Raw genomic sequence first — 14,025 nt, forward strand, 5'->3', positions numbered from 1 at the left:
ACAGAAAATCTTCTAGCCGATGTGGAAATTAGTAGCCAAAGCCCAAAATGTGTGGTCGAACTTGGAAGGACCATTTCTGAGCTTTTTGGGCCAGCCCTCTAAGACTTTACACACCGAAATAATGATTCAAAAAGATTGGCCTTTTTAGACAAATATTATTATTCAAAAGTAAAGATGATCAAAACTTCATCCCTTGTTGCAAACAGCAACATTCTTCATCGTATAACAAGATAGACTTGGATATTTAAAAGGCATTCCTTTTACCAATGAGCTGCAACCAATCCAAAGCAACCCCTGCAGATAGACCAGCTAATAAACATAGCACTAATAAATTGCCTATGGCATTTTGCTCAGGTCCCTACCAAAAACCAATAAAAACAAGCAATAAATTTTCAGCAGAAACTCAGCAAATTTCGTCCTAGGGGAAAATTATAAGAATCACTGCATTAAATAACTATGCTACCACTAACCTTGTAGCCTTTAGGTGCAGCTGTAAGGACACAGACTGTAAGGTGACCCATTTGTTAATCCCAGGAAGGATACGACCATTATCATCCAGCCATCATCACCATGCTTGGCAGTGAAGTAGAGAGCAGGGATTAGAAAAAGCCGAGAAAGTACTGCAATCTTAATTCATGAGGCCCTTCCTGGACTCTATCTTGAGGAATTTCACCAGGGGAAGATATCTTGATATAAGATCCCACACACTGTAAGATGCTATCAGCACAAGAGGATACCTGAACATACCAATCATATGGAATTTATAAAACAACCAACAATTGCACATATAGCAATGAAAGTCCAATTCCTCCTCTCCTTGATGTGGCAACTGTCAAAAAAATGATGACAAATTGAGGTTTCCTTGAACCAGCAGTGGGAGAATCAAAGTGGATGGATTATGTATTACTACATGAAAATCAAGCACAAGGTACAAAATATGGGAGCAGTTACTATTGAAAAGTATTGACTGTTCGATTATTTTGAGGACAATTATAAAATGATTTTATGTAATCAGGGATCAATTAATCATTCATTTAGACAATATTTTTAGAATAAATTATTATAATATCTTTCATTATTATTTTTCATATATTATCTAAACCACAATTGGTGTTTTATGTAATCTTTAATATAAGTCAGAGTATTAACGATGTAGCTTTTATGCCTTTCTCCCTTCTATGTAGGTTATTATAATTGAACCGCATAAATTTTTTTGTGTTCTTGTTTTCTAATCTTCTTTTTACATTTTTTTCCTACTCATTTTCATTCACGGAAACCCTATTATTTAAAACTTTAACAGTTACCGATATGAGCATGAAAATAATTGCACAGAAAAGTAAGTATCCAATTATGTTCTGCCGTCTTGTATCAATCTTTAATTTGATTCGTTGAATGCCAATGTAGCAATTGTTCCAAGTGCAAATGGTAGCACCCTGGAAGGATGGTAGTTCTTCAAACGAAAAGGAAAACATCATCAGACTTAACTGATTTTAGAAACAAATGTAGGAAACAAAAATGTAAACTTAGACTGATGAATCATCAATGTTAATAGCATCTAGAACTGGGACCGCCTTCTGGCAAGCTGCAAGGTAATTCTGTAGTAATAGTTAAAGGCTTAAGCCTTAAAGCAATGAAATAGGCACTTGGCATTGAATTCTTGAGCCTGTCCGTCTTCAAAGTTCAGGTCATGGCCACTCCATTATAGATTTAGTTTGGACGGACAGTCACTTGAATGAACGGAGCACCATCCATGCAAATAAAAGCCCAATGGTTTAAATAAATATGGTAATGGGCTAGGTAGGAACCTTTCCACTGCTTTCCAATACTTAAACCATTTAGCAATTAGGATGCTTGATAGATGATATTGAGAGATATGTAAACCCTCAAGTATAAAATCGTTGAATTCCACCCATTCAAATGAAAATGTGAACTTTAGATGAATTGATCTTTGTAAATAAAGAAAGGGTGGTTCTAAAATTGAAATCTTGTTTTAATCGAAAAGAATTTCAAAAGTAGTAGCATATGGTAGTAATAAATTTGCAAAGCGATGGACACATTCTCTCTCATCTTCACTGCCATGTGAGAGAGTGAGCGTGATGAGTCGATGACAACACAAAAATCATAAACAATGGATGTAAATACGTATAGTAGATAATGATTTTGTCTTTTGTGTTCAGAAAAGAGTCCCACATGCACCTTACGCTTGGACGATATGATGCTGCTATCTGCATGGGGTGAAAGGCGTGCATGCATGCACTCATACTCTCACATGAATCTCTCTCTCTCTCTCTCTCTCTCTCTCTCTCTCTCTCCCTCCATTCAAAGCCCCCCTGCAACAATATATATTAACTAATAATTAAGGTTTTGCTCTTAAGTACTATATATTATGAAGTCATTAATTTCTATATTGAAAAATAATGTGTACAACCAAATGTTGACAAGGAAAAAAAAAAGAGAAAAAGCAAAAGTTTCATTGGTCTCCCAATTAGTGGAAATGAACTTTTGTATAAGCACTTTTAGGCTTTCTCTTGAATCAATGAGAACCAGAGAATCGATTTGTGTCAGCAAGAAGAAGACAGTCACTAGGAAATAAAGAAAGAACCAAATAAAAGGAGAGAGAGAGAGAGAGAGAGTGAGAGAGAGCAAACAAAAGGTACATTCTCCTAACAAAACACATTAGGGTGGGAAAAGATTGAAGTGCTTTGGCTTCTTCCTTCCTTACCTGCACTTCTATCCTTGTGATTGTCTCTCCCAATTCCTTACACTCGGCCATCTTGTACAAACAGGAATATCATTTCAACCATGAAAATTTAATGTTATTCTAATAGCACCAAAGTGAATGTGGATGCATTCTTGATTTATGCATTATTCTGTAAATTCTGAAAGAATTTGAAAAATAGTAGAGTGCTTTTGAGATTCTGATAGCAAAATGCACTGATTAAATTTAAAAACTTGAATATATTCTTTTACTGTCATTTATTTCACAAAATTAGCTTTCCATTATCAAAGCCTTAATGATTGTAGGGGGATGGTATCATATCAAAATGTGATTCAAGGAGAATGGAACCTAACAACGAAAAGATATAAGGATTTTCAAGGTTATTCTTTTGGCAATGGAGAAACTAATGATTGCTTACCTAATTGCCTTATGGTGTAATCCTGGTGTAATGCTGACGACATTCATACGGCTTCATCTTCTGATCAATACTCGTTCAAATGGTTTGACTATACTGCATGATCATTTGATGTCTGGAAAAAGAAGTAAAGAATGGTGAACAGCTGAAGGCTGAAGATTCTGCCTCGATAAACGGCTATGTCCAGAAAAAGGCACTCAGGTTGGTTGAACTTGAATGTGAAAGATCGATACTAGTTCTCACTATACTATAAATATGCTTACTATAAAATTTCACAATCGTTTGATCTTTCATCAACTAATTTGTTATTTTCAGTAATTATTTTTCTTTTATGTTCGGGGATATTGATGTTGTCAGATTGAATCGGAAAAGATATCGAGACAAAGAAGATAGTAAATCCAATTTTTAAAATTCATAAAATTATCGCACATCAAATAGGCCAAAAATCAATTAAAGTTTCATATGGATGGTTGTGCTGCATTATGTATGCATTATGTATGCATTTTAACATCATGAGGCCAATGACTTACATGTACACCTGAAAATGTCTTAATCATACTTGCGCATATGTAAATCTTATGTATCTAAAGATCTAAGTGAAAAATGCTAAAATTTTATGGGTCATAATAAAATTTTAAAAAACTTATATTTTATACGAATGATAACATATGAAAAACTTATATTCATGGGTCATCAATAAAAACTTTCCTTTCCTCATTTTTCTTCACTTTGTATAACCAAATAATTTCATCAAATATTCCCTTTTTTAAGGGTAAAAAAAAAAAAACCCATTTTTTTCTTTTTTCCTTTCTTAAAATTCATTGATTTTGATACTCAACAAAACAAATACTGGTTTTGTTTGATAAAAAAAAAAGAAAAGAAAAGAAAATGTTTTAAATTCAATGATTGAGTTACAAAATAACACCTATGGTTATGTAATTTAATCATTAAATCAAAAATTTTTTTTCTATCATTATCTCTTTCTTTCCTTCTTACCAACCAAACGGAGAATGTGAAATCGAAATAGAAAATGAGTGAATCCAAGATATACGGCTTTAATTTCAAGTTGTTGGTTAACAAATTAAATAGTTTGAGTCAAGGAATGTGGCGCAATAATATCTTTGTTCTTCGTAGAATGAAGTGGCACCCTTAAATGCTCATATGATGGAGAATATGGGGGTGGTTGAAGAAATTGAAGGCACATTGTTTTTTCTTTTTAATAAAAGTTTTTTTTTATATATATATAAAGACTAACCGAGTCAACCCACATTTACATAATGACTTTAGAGAAATGAAACCTTGAGTCTAATGACTATGACACAGAAAATGCTAAAATAAAAGGAAGTTTGGGAAAATGTGACCAGTTTACATTGGCTTACTTATTCTTTAATCAAAAGAAAAGTTTAAAAAATTAATTATTTTTTTGATCAATTCATATGTTATTGAAATTAATATTTAAAAATTACGAATTTAAAAAAAATTTATATTCGTAATATTATCTTTAATAAGATAAATAATAAGGTAAAAAATTTAAGAGTTGATTAAAAAGTTAAAAAAAAGTAGTACATTTTATTATTTTATTGGATTTAGTAAGAACATCCATTAGAGTATTAGTCAATTGCTAGCTATTTTCTTCAGATAAAATTCCAATAATTTTGATTTACATGAAGAAAATTCAAATCTGCTCTTTAACTATATTTATTTGACGTTGTTAGAATTTAAATTTTGATCACTAAAATTAAAGACATGGATTGAATTCAACCTTCAGGGGGCAATAATATACTAATCTAGATGTCAAGTAACTGACAGTGGGAGCATGAAAGTACATATGATAAAACTCACTGACTGATGAACCTGTCAAACTATATATGTTTAAAAGATTTTTGTTCAAAAATGAAAGTGGGTTTGAGAACAAACTACAAATGATCCTGTCAGTTTTTGATGTAATTAAGTAGTCAAGAAAGGTTTACCTGGAAGGAATCACTAATAACCTGGTGAATATATATGTTCAAAGAAGGGCAAGATGCACTTTTATCCTTTTTCTCCAACATTAGCTCTTGAAAAGTACAATCCTTAACATTCAGGACCTCGTAATACTAATTATTTCAGATTAGTTAGTATTAAATCGTGCAACAATGTTAAAACAACAAATTGTAACCACAACTTGCCTGTTTTTCTCTTTTCCAAGGGAGAAAGAGATATGTCTAGGCAGGGACAGGGACCAACAACCATATAAGTTATTGGGGCAGCTGCTGGGACTGAAAAGACTCAGAAGTGAGGTTGAAGACTCCACAGACCACAGCTTCTTTTTCGGCACAGAAAGCGAAACTTCTCTTTTCCATCATTATTACTCACTCTTTTACTCTCACATTTATTTCTTTCTCGTTCTTCCCTTGGCCCTTCTCTCAAATTTCATTCAATTCCAACATATAGCAGATTAAAAAGGCCAAAAGTTTCAAGGAAGAAGAAAATTAACCAAAGAAAAAGTGAAAGAGAATTGATATGGAGTACTTTGATCTTGAGGACCCGTTCACAGGCTTGAAAGAACAGCAATCTGATAAAATTTCAACTCTCTTCTCTTCAGAATCTGATCACATGCCTTCTCAGAACTATTTTCAATGTTTAAAGACCAGTGACTTCTATGTTTCTTTCCGACAGGAAGCCATTTCTCTCATTTTGCAGGTATCCCATATCTATCCCAACTTAGTACTGTTCTTTTTCTTTCATTTTTTTTAATGTTGTTTACTGTTCTTTTCTTTTATTTTCTTGTATTTTGTTGTAAACTTGTTTTAGTTGGTCAGGCACAGTATTCTTGTAACCTTGATTCCTACACGACATACCTGGCTGTTAACTACATGGATCGGTTCATCTCCAGGCAAGAAATCCCGGTATGTTGTCTATCTAAATATTCTCTCTTTGTTTTCTTGTTAATCAAACAGAGGATTGGTTGATACATTAAAACAACTTCAGCTAACAATCCAATTCATCTTGAATTTTGTAGCAAGGTAATCCATGGGTTCTGAGGCTTCTTGTTATAGCTTGCATTTCTTTGGCAGCAAAGATGAAGGAAATACATTTCTGTTCCTCCAATTTCCAGGTAAAAAACATCTGTTTTGGATTAATAATGTTGTACTTTTAATCTCCTTAATCTGTTTACCCTCATGTATGACTAATACAAATGAAACAGAGGGAAGAAGGATTCATGTTTGATGCCCCAGCTATCCAACGAATGGAGCTTCTGATTCTTGATGCCTTGAATTGGCGAATGAGATCAATAACACCCTTCTCCTTTATCTGTTTCTTCATATCTTTGTTCGAACAAAAGGATCCACCTTCGACACATGCATTAAAAGACAGAGCGACGAACATAATCTTCCAAGCTCGTAATGGTAATCAAACAGAACATAAATCATTTCTGTCATGTCTTTAACATTAAACAGCTTAAACCCTTACGAGAAAAACTCTGTTTTTGTTGCAGAAATCAATCTGTTAGAGTTCAAACCATCAACAATTGCAGCATCGGCTCTTCTTCTGGCATCTCATGAGCTATTCCCATTGCAGTTTCCATTTTTCGAAAACTCAATTTTGTCTTGTGAACACGTGAACAAAGTAAGCAATTAGTCCTCATATTTAGTTTTGCAGAATATATTTTGTTCATTTCTGGTTACTTTACACTAACGAATGAACCTTAATAATTTTTTACAGGAGAACCTGTTAAAATGCTTTAATGCAATGCAACAGATGGTGATTAACGAAATCAGCGAATCATTTGTAGATAGGGTGTCGGGCTCAAGTACACGAACCCCAGTAAGTGTTTTAGACTGTAAATGCACCAAATCAGAAGGTGAAAGTACCACTAGCACCACAGCTGCCACTGCAATGTCTGAAAAGAGAGAAATCAAGCGTCGGAAATTAATAGGGTGCAGATTTCCCAGATTCAACCATGTGGACAAGATTTTCAGCTAGATTTTCACTACCTAATGTGGAGAAAGGACATGAAGGACAAAAACATGGCTTCAAAGGTTAAACTAGAAATAATTGTTTGAGTTAATGTTGTGTTGTTGTGTAGCAGATAGGGAATAGAGCAATGCTTCATTCAATAAGATATTTCACTGTAAACTTCAAATTAGAAAATGGTTTCTTGAACAGGCACAGATGGAGGCTTCATTTCTCATGTCAAAGTATAGAATATAACTATAAATTGTTGTAAAAAACCAAGACCAAAGAAAATGAGATAGGCGGGAAAGTAGATAGTCCAATTCCACCAAATACTACTCAAGAAATTAAAAAATTTGTGGGGATAAGGGAGAGAGACTGAGGGAGAGAAAGGCAACGTTCAAGGCACGTTGCTGTCTTGAAAGATTTTGGTATCTTTGTCGAGAAAATACACTATTTATATGCTTGAAAGGCACCGAGGGAGAAATAACTATGTCTCATCTTTGTTGGTTATTCAGGAATTGAGAAACACGAGAAACATAACTTTTGTTTTCTTGTAGAAATGAATTGATTGCAGCAATGCAAATTAACTGATTGATTTATTGGGCAAAGGTTGATGGTCCTGAATGAAGTTTTGGGTCCACTTTTGGAGGTAAAGATCAGAAAGTTGATTTCTGTAGACAGTAAACATTATCTTAATCCAGGGACCACTGGGCCATTTTAGATGGTCCAAGGATCCAAGCCCAAATTGCATGCCCAGCTTTTACTCCTTGTAGAAAGTTGTTCCTGCCATTTCTGTACGGTTTCTTTCACAAAAATTTTGGAGTTGTTTTTCCCTATGAAATTACAAATTTCACTTCCTTCATGTCTTCTAATTAAGTTGCATAGAATCATTCACTAATGTTGATTCTAATCTACATAATCCAGGCCATTAGTTCCAGGGCTAGCAATTCTAAAACTTCTATGGAAAGAAGTTTTTGGTCAAAAAGAAGCTTGAAAAATAGACAAAATTCACTCTATTGCTCTCTCCATCAGGCCAAGTTAGCATATATGGGAATCTGAAGCCTGCAATGGAACACCTATATTCGGAATTCAATGATGAATACTAGTACAGTCGGCAGAACCTATGTATTTATTCACAAAAGGAAAAAAGAGTAAAATAACAAATCTATTTCCAAGCTATTATTTAAAATAAACAAAATATACTTTCTAAAAGGAAGCATCTACAGCAGTCATGGTGAATAAGGTTTTCCCTTAATCAATTAAGGTAAAGAAAAATGGGGGGCAGAGACTCAAAGTCTATCTGGTGAAAATAACAATGAAATGCAAAGTTGGATTGGATGTCCCCAAAACTCCTCCCGAACTGTTACAAATAGTTTCCTTTGATGCACATGGAAGCACCATTATCTTTCTCCTTGAATAAAATGGATCACCATTTCTACAGGATTCTATGGTCCAAGCCGGTAACGCTTTGCTCTTCCATCAACTTGTCTAGCATCCCTCCATCAAAGAAAAAGTTTTCTGGGAAGTTTGTGATTTGCTGTTGTAGCCAATATTGGACAAGATCTTTGAATACACAGCTTCTCATGTTTTCAACCGTTATCATCACCATTTAAACTATTTTGCATGCTGCAGGGCTCAGCAGTCTTAACTGATAGAGGAGGAGGGAGTAGCTCAATGAACGCTTTGCTCCCTTCGTAGTTTCCTATGCATATATCACCACGACCATGCCATGTACCATCTTGGACATTGTTAATCTCCAATGCTCTGGATTCCTGCTCCATGTCGAGAAAAAAAAAAAGCTAATTATCATTTTTCAGGAAAATGAAAGATTTGAAGAACTTAAATTTGAGCCACATTTGACTTTGATTCTTTAATAATATCAATAATTCAAAGAGTCTCGTTGCATTTTTGGATTGCAGAGTCACTTAATAAATTACTCAAAGTTCGAACACAGTTTGGCAAGGACAAGAACTTGGGATAACGTACAGCAAGGGCAGATAAGATGGTAGATGCAATCATCCACTAAGCTATCATTACCCTGCAAACAAACATAATTCCTAACAATAGTATGGTTTTAGTAAAATTGAAACAGAAGTGTAAGATGCTGGGAAAGTTAAAGTGAAAATGTAAATAACTATCAGAAGTATATAATCAATATAAACATAAAGAAAAGATCCGGAAAGCACAATAATTGATCATGCAGTTGAAATTCAAGATATCTTAGTCCTATCCAGATAATAGATAAATAACAACACCATTTATAAATGACTAGATGAGCTGATCTTACATATTTATCAATCTTTATAATTCTTATACACAAAAGAATAGAAGTTCAATGCACTGAGAAAGCCATAATCAAGAGGAATCAAGAAAAATCACTTATCATTAGAGCCTAGAGTCAGAAAAGAATCAAGAATGTCGATAAATAAAAGTTCTCACCCTAATATTGAATTTTCTTTTTGTCTGTGTAAGGAAGACACAAATATGATCCAATGGATATGATGAAAGCAACAGCCAAATACAGAACTCCTTTTGGTGACAATGAAGGCAAGGAAGTTCAGAAACGAACTCATAACAAAAATGAAATAAAAAGTTCCCTGCAAAAAGCACATTAAGAATTAAGAATATATTGCAATACAGCATCATTGGCAATAAACTAGAATATATATAAAAATTGCAAAATCCCTGAACTTGCATATCATAAGGTGACTATGAAAACAACATATCTGGGAACTCCCCATTTCCAGATATGGTGTTTTGAGTAGCATAACAATGTAGAAACATGAAAATTTTTACCTGAAGAAAGCAATAACCGAAACCACCCCGCCTCATGTTCTTCCCAAATCTGTAGCAGGGGCAACTGCAACATTAGAACACACTATTACATAAACATTAATAGAATCACTCACATCGGTTTCATAACATAAAATCAGTTTTTCTACTAAATTTTTTTAATTTTCCAAGGAAACAAACGGCCTTTTCCTCAAAATCGAAACATATCGAGAGAGAACTGACCAGGCAGATTGGAGAGCGAGACAGCAGTCAGCCAAGAAACCAAGAACAACTTCACCTTCTCGCATCTTCAAAACGCCACAAAGTTGCCGTTTCCTTGTTCTGAACAATCCTCAGCGCTTTCAAGTTTCCTCCATTTGCCTTGGGTTTGCAAACCACCGTCGAACATAGCATGTCGAAATCTAACACCGCCATTCGATCTAGCAGCCTCTCTCCTTCTTCTTCCTCTTTGTTTCCACTTACAACAACTTTCTCTTGCTTATCCAGTTCCACCATTAAAACACAAGCGAGGAAACTTCAAAGCTTAACCTCTCCTTTTTTTTTTTTTAATAATTGTTTTTTTAGTTTTGCTTTGGCGGGGATGATTAATGGGGTGTGGGACCCGTAGAGGCGGATAATTGATTGGACAGCTGTTGCCACGTAGGATCCTGATTATGGGACATTTAACATTATAATCTGCTAATAATAGCTTCATTAACGTTCTAATCTCGACCTTCACTAATTTCCCACCAAAGAAAAAAGGAAAAAAGAATCTCTAACTGCAGTAAAAGTTCTTCTCTTTCCTATTTCTTTTTTTGGTGATATTTAATAATTAATGCCATTAATTGTTTAGTCATGTTTTCAACTTTCAAGCTTTAAACTTTTGTTGAATTTCGTCTTTACATTATATGGAACAAGATATAGACAGAGAAAGCAACCAGCTTTTATGGGGTGTTAGAGTCAGATGTTGACAAAAGCAGAAACCTTGTTGGAATACTGTATATCAATAATATCAAAATTGGTGATGAAGTTAATGCTACAAAGTTGTTTTATTCAAGAATCTGATGGTGGTCTAATTTGTGAAGGGAAAACTTGGAATGAAATAGGCAGATGGGAAACACACGGATACTGAGCTGTACCCAAAAGCCAAAGCTAAAGCTCCTTAGTTATTATTAGGACCAACCCAAGTTTACTTGCGGTGGGGAGGTGAAAGTGAAGCAGCAGGCGGCACCGAGCAGAGGGAGACCCAAGCTGGTGGGTGATGATGATGGAGGTGGTGGGGTCTTTTGATGGTTTTTTTGTGATCAGATAAAGCTTATTATTTATGCTTCCCAATGAAGGTGGGTTTGAGAGTTATCACTTATGACTTATCGTCAATTCTCAACCACCCTCCGACCTTCCCTTCTTACATGAACCTATAGCTTGGCTCATTGGGTTAATTTTCTTTTATCTTATCCCTTAAAAAAAAATTAATGTGATAATAGTAACAAATAACAATAGGAGTTCTAGTTCTATATGCATTGTCCCTCGATCCAACAACAATGGGAAGAATTTCAACAGTTCAACTCCTATATTAACCATTTTAGTTTCAAAGGCAAGAAAATGAGCCTAAACATGTTTAAACATGGAAAAAAAACGATATTGCCATTGCTATTTTAGAATAAAATTAAACAAATTCATACCAGAAGTACAGAATAGAATGATGTGCAAAGATATTGAATCCGAAAGGTATAAAGCAGATGAAACTCGTTGCATCTCTTTTCCCTTTCTTGTTTCACTTTTCTTCGATGGAGAGGCAAACAAACAGACCTACAAAGAGGTAAAAAAGAAAGTTTATGTCTTCGCGGCAGGTCTCACAAGCCCCAAGCCACTACCACTTCCCAAATGCTTGAAATCAGTGGCTTCAAGATGATCCCCGTGGCCAGCAAAGCCTGTCCCTCCTTTTACCAAGGTCACCAAATTCCTCTCTTTGCATGCCTTATCACAGACCAAACAAACTTTATCGACAGCCATAAACCTGTCAGCACATTTCTTGCAAAAGACATGTCCACAGGAGCTAAGGGCTACCAATGATAATGCGTTTGTCAGAGTCACCTTGCAGCTCGGACAAATGTAAGTCTTATCAAGAGAATTGGATTTCTTCTGTTCACTGTTATCTTCAGAGAAGTAGATAGGAAAAAGGCTCTTCAGCTTGAGTTTTTCTTTACCTTCTGGACAGATTGTACCGGTGGAAGGAGCCTCGACTTTAACAGGTGCTTCTGGAGTGGCAGAGGGAAGCCAGAATGCTTTCATTGTCCGGAGTGCTTCCGCTTCATAAGAAGTGGCCTTCACACTATTTGCCCCATGGAACCCATTCTTGTCCGTGCTGTGGTTTCTGTCATTGTATTGTGGCACAGCACCATGGTTTTGCTGATCAAATGCATCAAGCTCTCTAGATTTCTGCAACATCAACCTCTCCTCCTGCTCTTCCTTCTCTTGCTTCTGCTGAGCAGCGTGGGCAGCAAGCTTCCTGCCACATGGAATAAAAACATGCTTTTCAACACATTGTCCCATAAAGGGACAAATTGAGCTGATTTTGAACAGAGCAGTTTTTTTTATTATTATTTTTTAAAGAAAATCCAGTACAAGCACCCACTTAACTACCAAAGAACCTTATTAGTTCAAAATTTTTTCTGCACCACATGAAAGGTAGTTTTTCACATTGGAGACTGCCAATTTATAGTTAAAAAAAAAAAAAAAACGCTACTAAACATTAAAAGCACTAAAGAAGACATATTCAAATCCTACTTTGCTCCAATGAAAAGGAGGAAAGAGTTATGTTCTCCTAGCAGGCTTTCATATCAGTCTCCTAACCTCCTATCGTTGGGAAATTACTAATAGCAGCTCTAGAAAATAACTTCTATCCAATCAAACTAGAGAATGTAGTGATGTCATCTAATTGTAAAAAAGATTATATGTATAAATTGTCTAGCTTATCATAAACTGCAACGGACTCAAAAATGATCTAAAACCTGGAAAAAAAAGTTCATAAGAACATCATTCTTCTTGATTTGATTGTTATCATGCTGAAACACATAGATAGCGTTTAGGGGAAATGGCTAGGGTAATTTAAAGAAGACAAATACAAGCACACACTAACAGAAAGCATCCTTCACATTTGGAAACACAAAAGTTTGTTAGACGCTAAAGAGACTGTTATCTCAATGATAACCAGCTTCTCTACTTCCATTCAGTTTTGTTTCTTCCACTTTCAATTCTATCACAAAGACATCGCAAAAATACAGAATCGGGGCGTAAGACTAGTTTGTAGCAGGATCAATCAAAATAAACAGAATGCTGAATTAGGCAACACTTCAAAATTTTTGCCCACCAATAATCAGCCATGTTTTTACATGCAACTCCACCTACTGCCATTGTGATCCAATGAATACCTAGAACATCACGTTCTAAAGATCTTAGGCCATAGCTGTTTGTTCAGTTATAACCCCTCAACGAAGAAAAATCACAAATACCTAATGCATCTCCTTTACCAAATGAATTACGACATACAGATAGTTATAAGTTGAATTACAGTTAAAGCAACCATCCCAAAGAAAAATAATAAGAATTAACAAGTCATTAACATGATTTCTAAAGTCTAAACAAATAAATTGGGCAAAATACCATCAACAATTCGTTGATCCAAACACAGAATTTCTGGGCTAAAAAGGGTACCTTTGGATGTCTTTTCTCTGGGCTAAAAGGCATTCGAGAATGCATTCTTTGCAAAAGACGTGACCTTTTTGGCAAGACATAGGATCGATGAAAGGCTTCAAGCAAAGGCAGCAAGCATCGAATGGTTTAATCGAGTCTTTCCCCAATCTCTCCTTTTGCGTCCCGTACCCTAGCTGCCTCTTCTCATCGTACGTGAAGAAGGCTAAATCGTTGTTGTTCTTGGAGTGCCTTTGTGGCATCTTTGATTATTTGTCTGTGAACGGAAAACCGTAACCCTTATCGATTTCAATTGTTATTGGATTGGAAGATCGAGAGAGAGAGAAGTCAAACCCTAGAAATTACCAGAGTTAGGATTTTCAGAAATTGGACCGGGTTTATATTTAAAATAAAATATTAATACATAACCAAAAAAAAAAGACAAATATAAAAATAATAATAATAAATAATAAATAACAAAAAATAAAAA

The 14,025-nt window shown here is 35.0% G+C and overlaps 1 protein-coding gene and 3 pseudogenes across 3 annotated transcripts; 1 reads left to right on the plus strand and 3 right to left on the minus strand.

Moving 5' to 3' along the window:
- Positions 1 to 244: 244 nt before the first annotated feature.
- On the minus strand, positions 245 to 996 carry LOC149517686 (equilibrative nucleotide transporter 3-like; annotated as a pseudogene).
- Positions 997 to 5,141: 4,145 nt separating this feature from the next.
- On the plus strand, positions 5,142 to 7,934 carry LOC111278490 (putative cyclin-D6-1; annotated as a pseudogene). The gene is made up of 6 exons (XR_016344162.1): positions 5,142 to 5,816; positions 5,936 to 6,022; positions 6,136 to 6,231; positions 6,322 to 6,523; positions 6,613 to 6,743; positions 6,840 to 7,934. The product of XR_016344162.1 is annotated as a putative cyclin-D6-1 (transcript).
- A 250-nt stretch (positions 7,935 to 8,184) lies between these two features.
- LOC111278226 (uncharacterized) lies at positions 8,185 to 11,349 on the minus strand (annotated as a pseudogene). Its single transcript, XR_016344164.1, has 5 exons — positions 10,089 to 11,349; positions 9,870 to 9,933; positions 9,513 to 9,670; positions 9,046 to 9,111; positions 8,185 to 8,845 (listed from the first exon to the last, which is right to left on the minus strand). The product of XR_016344164.1 is annotated as an uncharacterized LOC111278226 (transcript).
- Positions 11,350 to 11,470: 121 nt separating this feature from the next.
- Positions 11,471 to 13,952, minus strand: LOC111278225 (E3 ubiquitin-protein ligase CSU1-like). Its single transcript, XM_022864804.2, has 2 exons — positions 13,560 to 13,952; positions 11,471 to 12,354 (listed from the first exon to the last, which is right to left on the minus strand). The coding sequence occupies exons 1-2, from the start codon at positions 13,796 to 13,798 to the stop codon at positions 11,679 to 11,681; spliced, it is 915 nt and encodes a 304-aa protein (XP_022720539.1). The 5' UTR covers positions 13,799 to 13,952; the 3' UTR covers positions 11,471 to 11,678.
- Positions 13,953 to 14,025: the final 73 nt, after the last annotated feature.

Source organism: Durio zibethinus, chromosome 8 (assembly GCF_047325235.1).
Source record: "Durio zibethinus cultivar Kanyao isolate XHJ-2024 chromosome 8, ASM4732523v1, whole genome shotgun sequence".
NCBI lineage: Eukaryota > Viridiplantae > Streptophyta > Magnoliopsida > Malvales > Malvaceae > Durio > Durio zibethinus.

What these genes read in the sequence shown, in the direction of transcription:
- LOC111278225 (XM_022864804.2), bottom strand. Translation starts at nt 13,798, where the DNA reads ATGCCACAAAGGCACTCCAAGAACAACAACGATTTAGCCTTCTTCACG. An exon ending in CAGAGAAAAGACATCCAAAG is followed by an intron (nt 12,355 to 13,559) that starts GTACCCTTTTTA and finishes TCCATGTGGCAG; the next exon opens with GAAGCTTGCTGCCCACGCTG.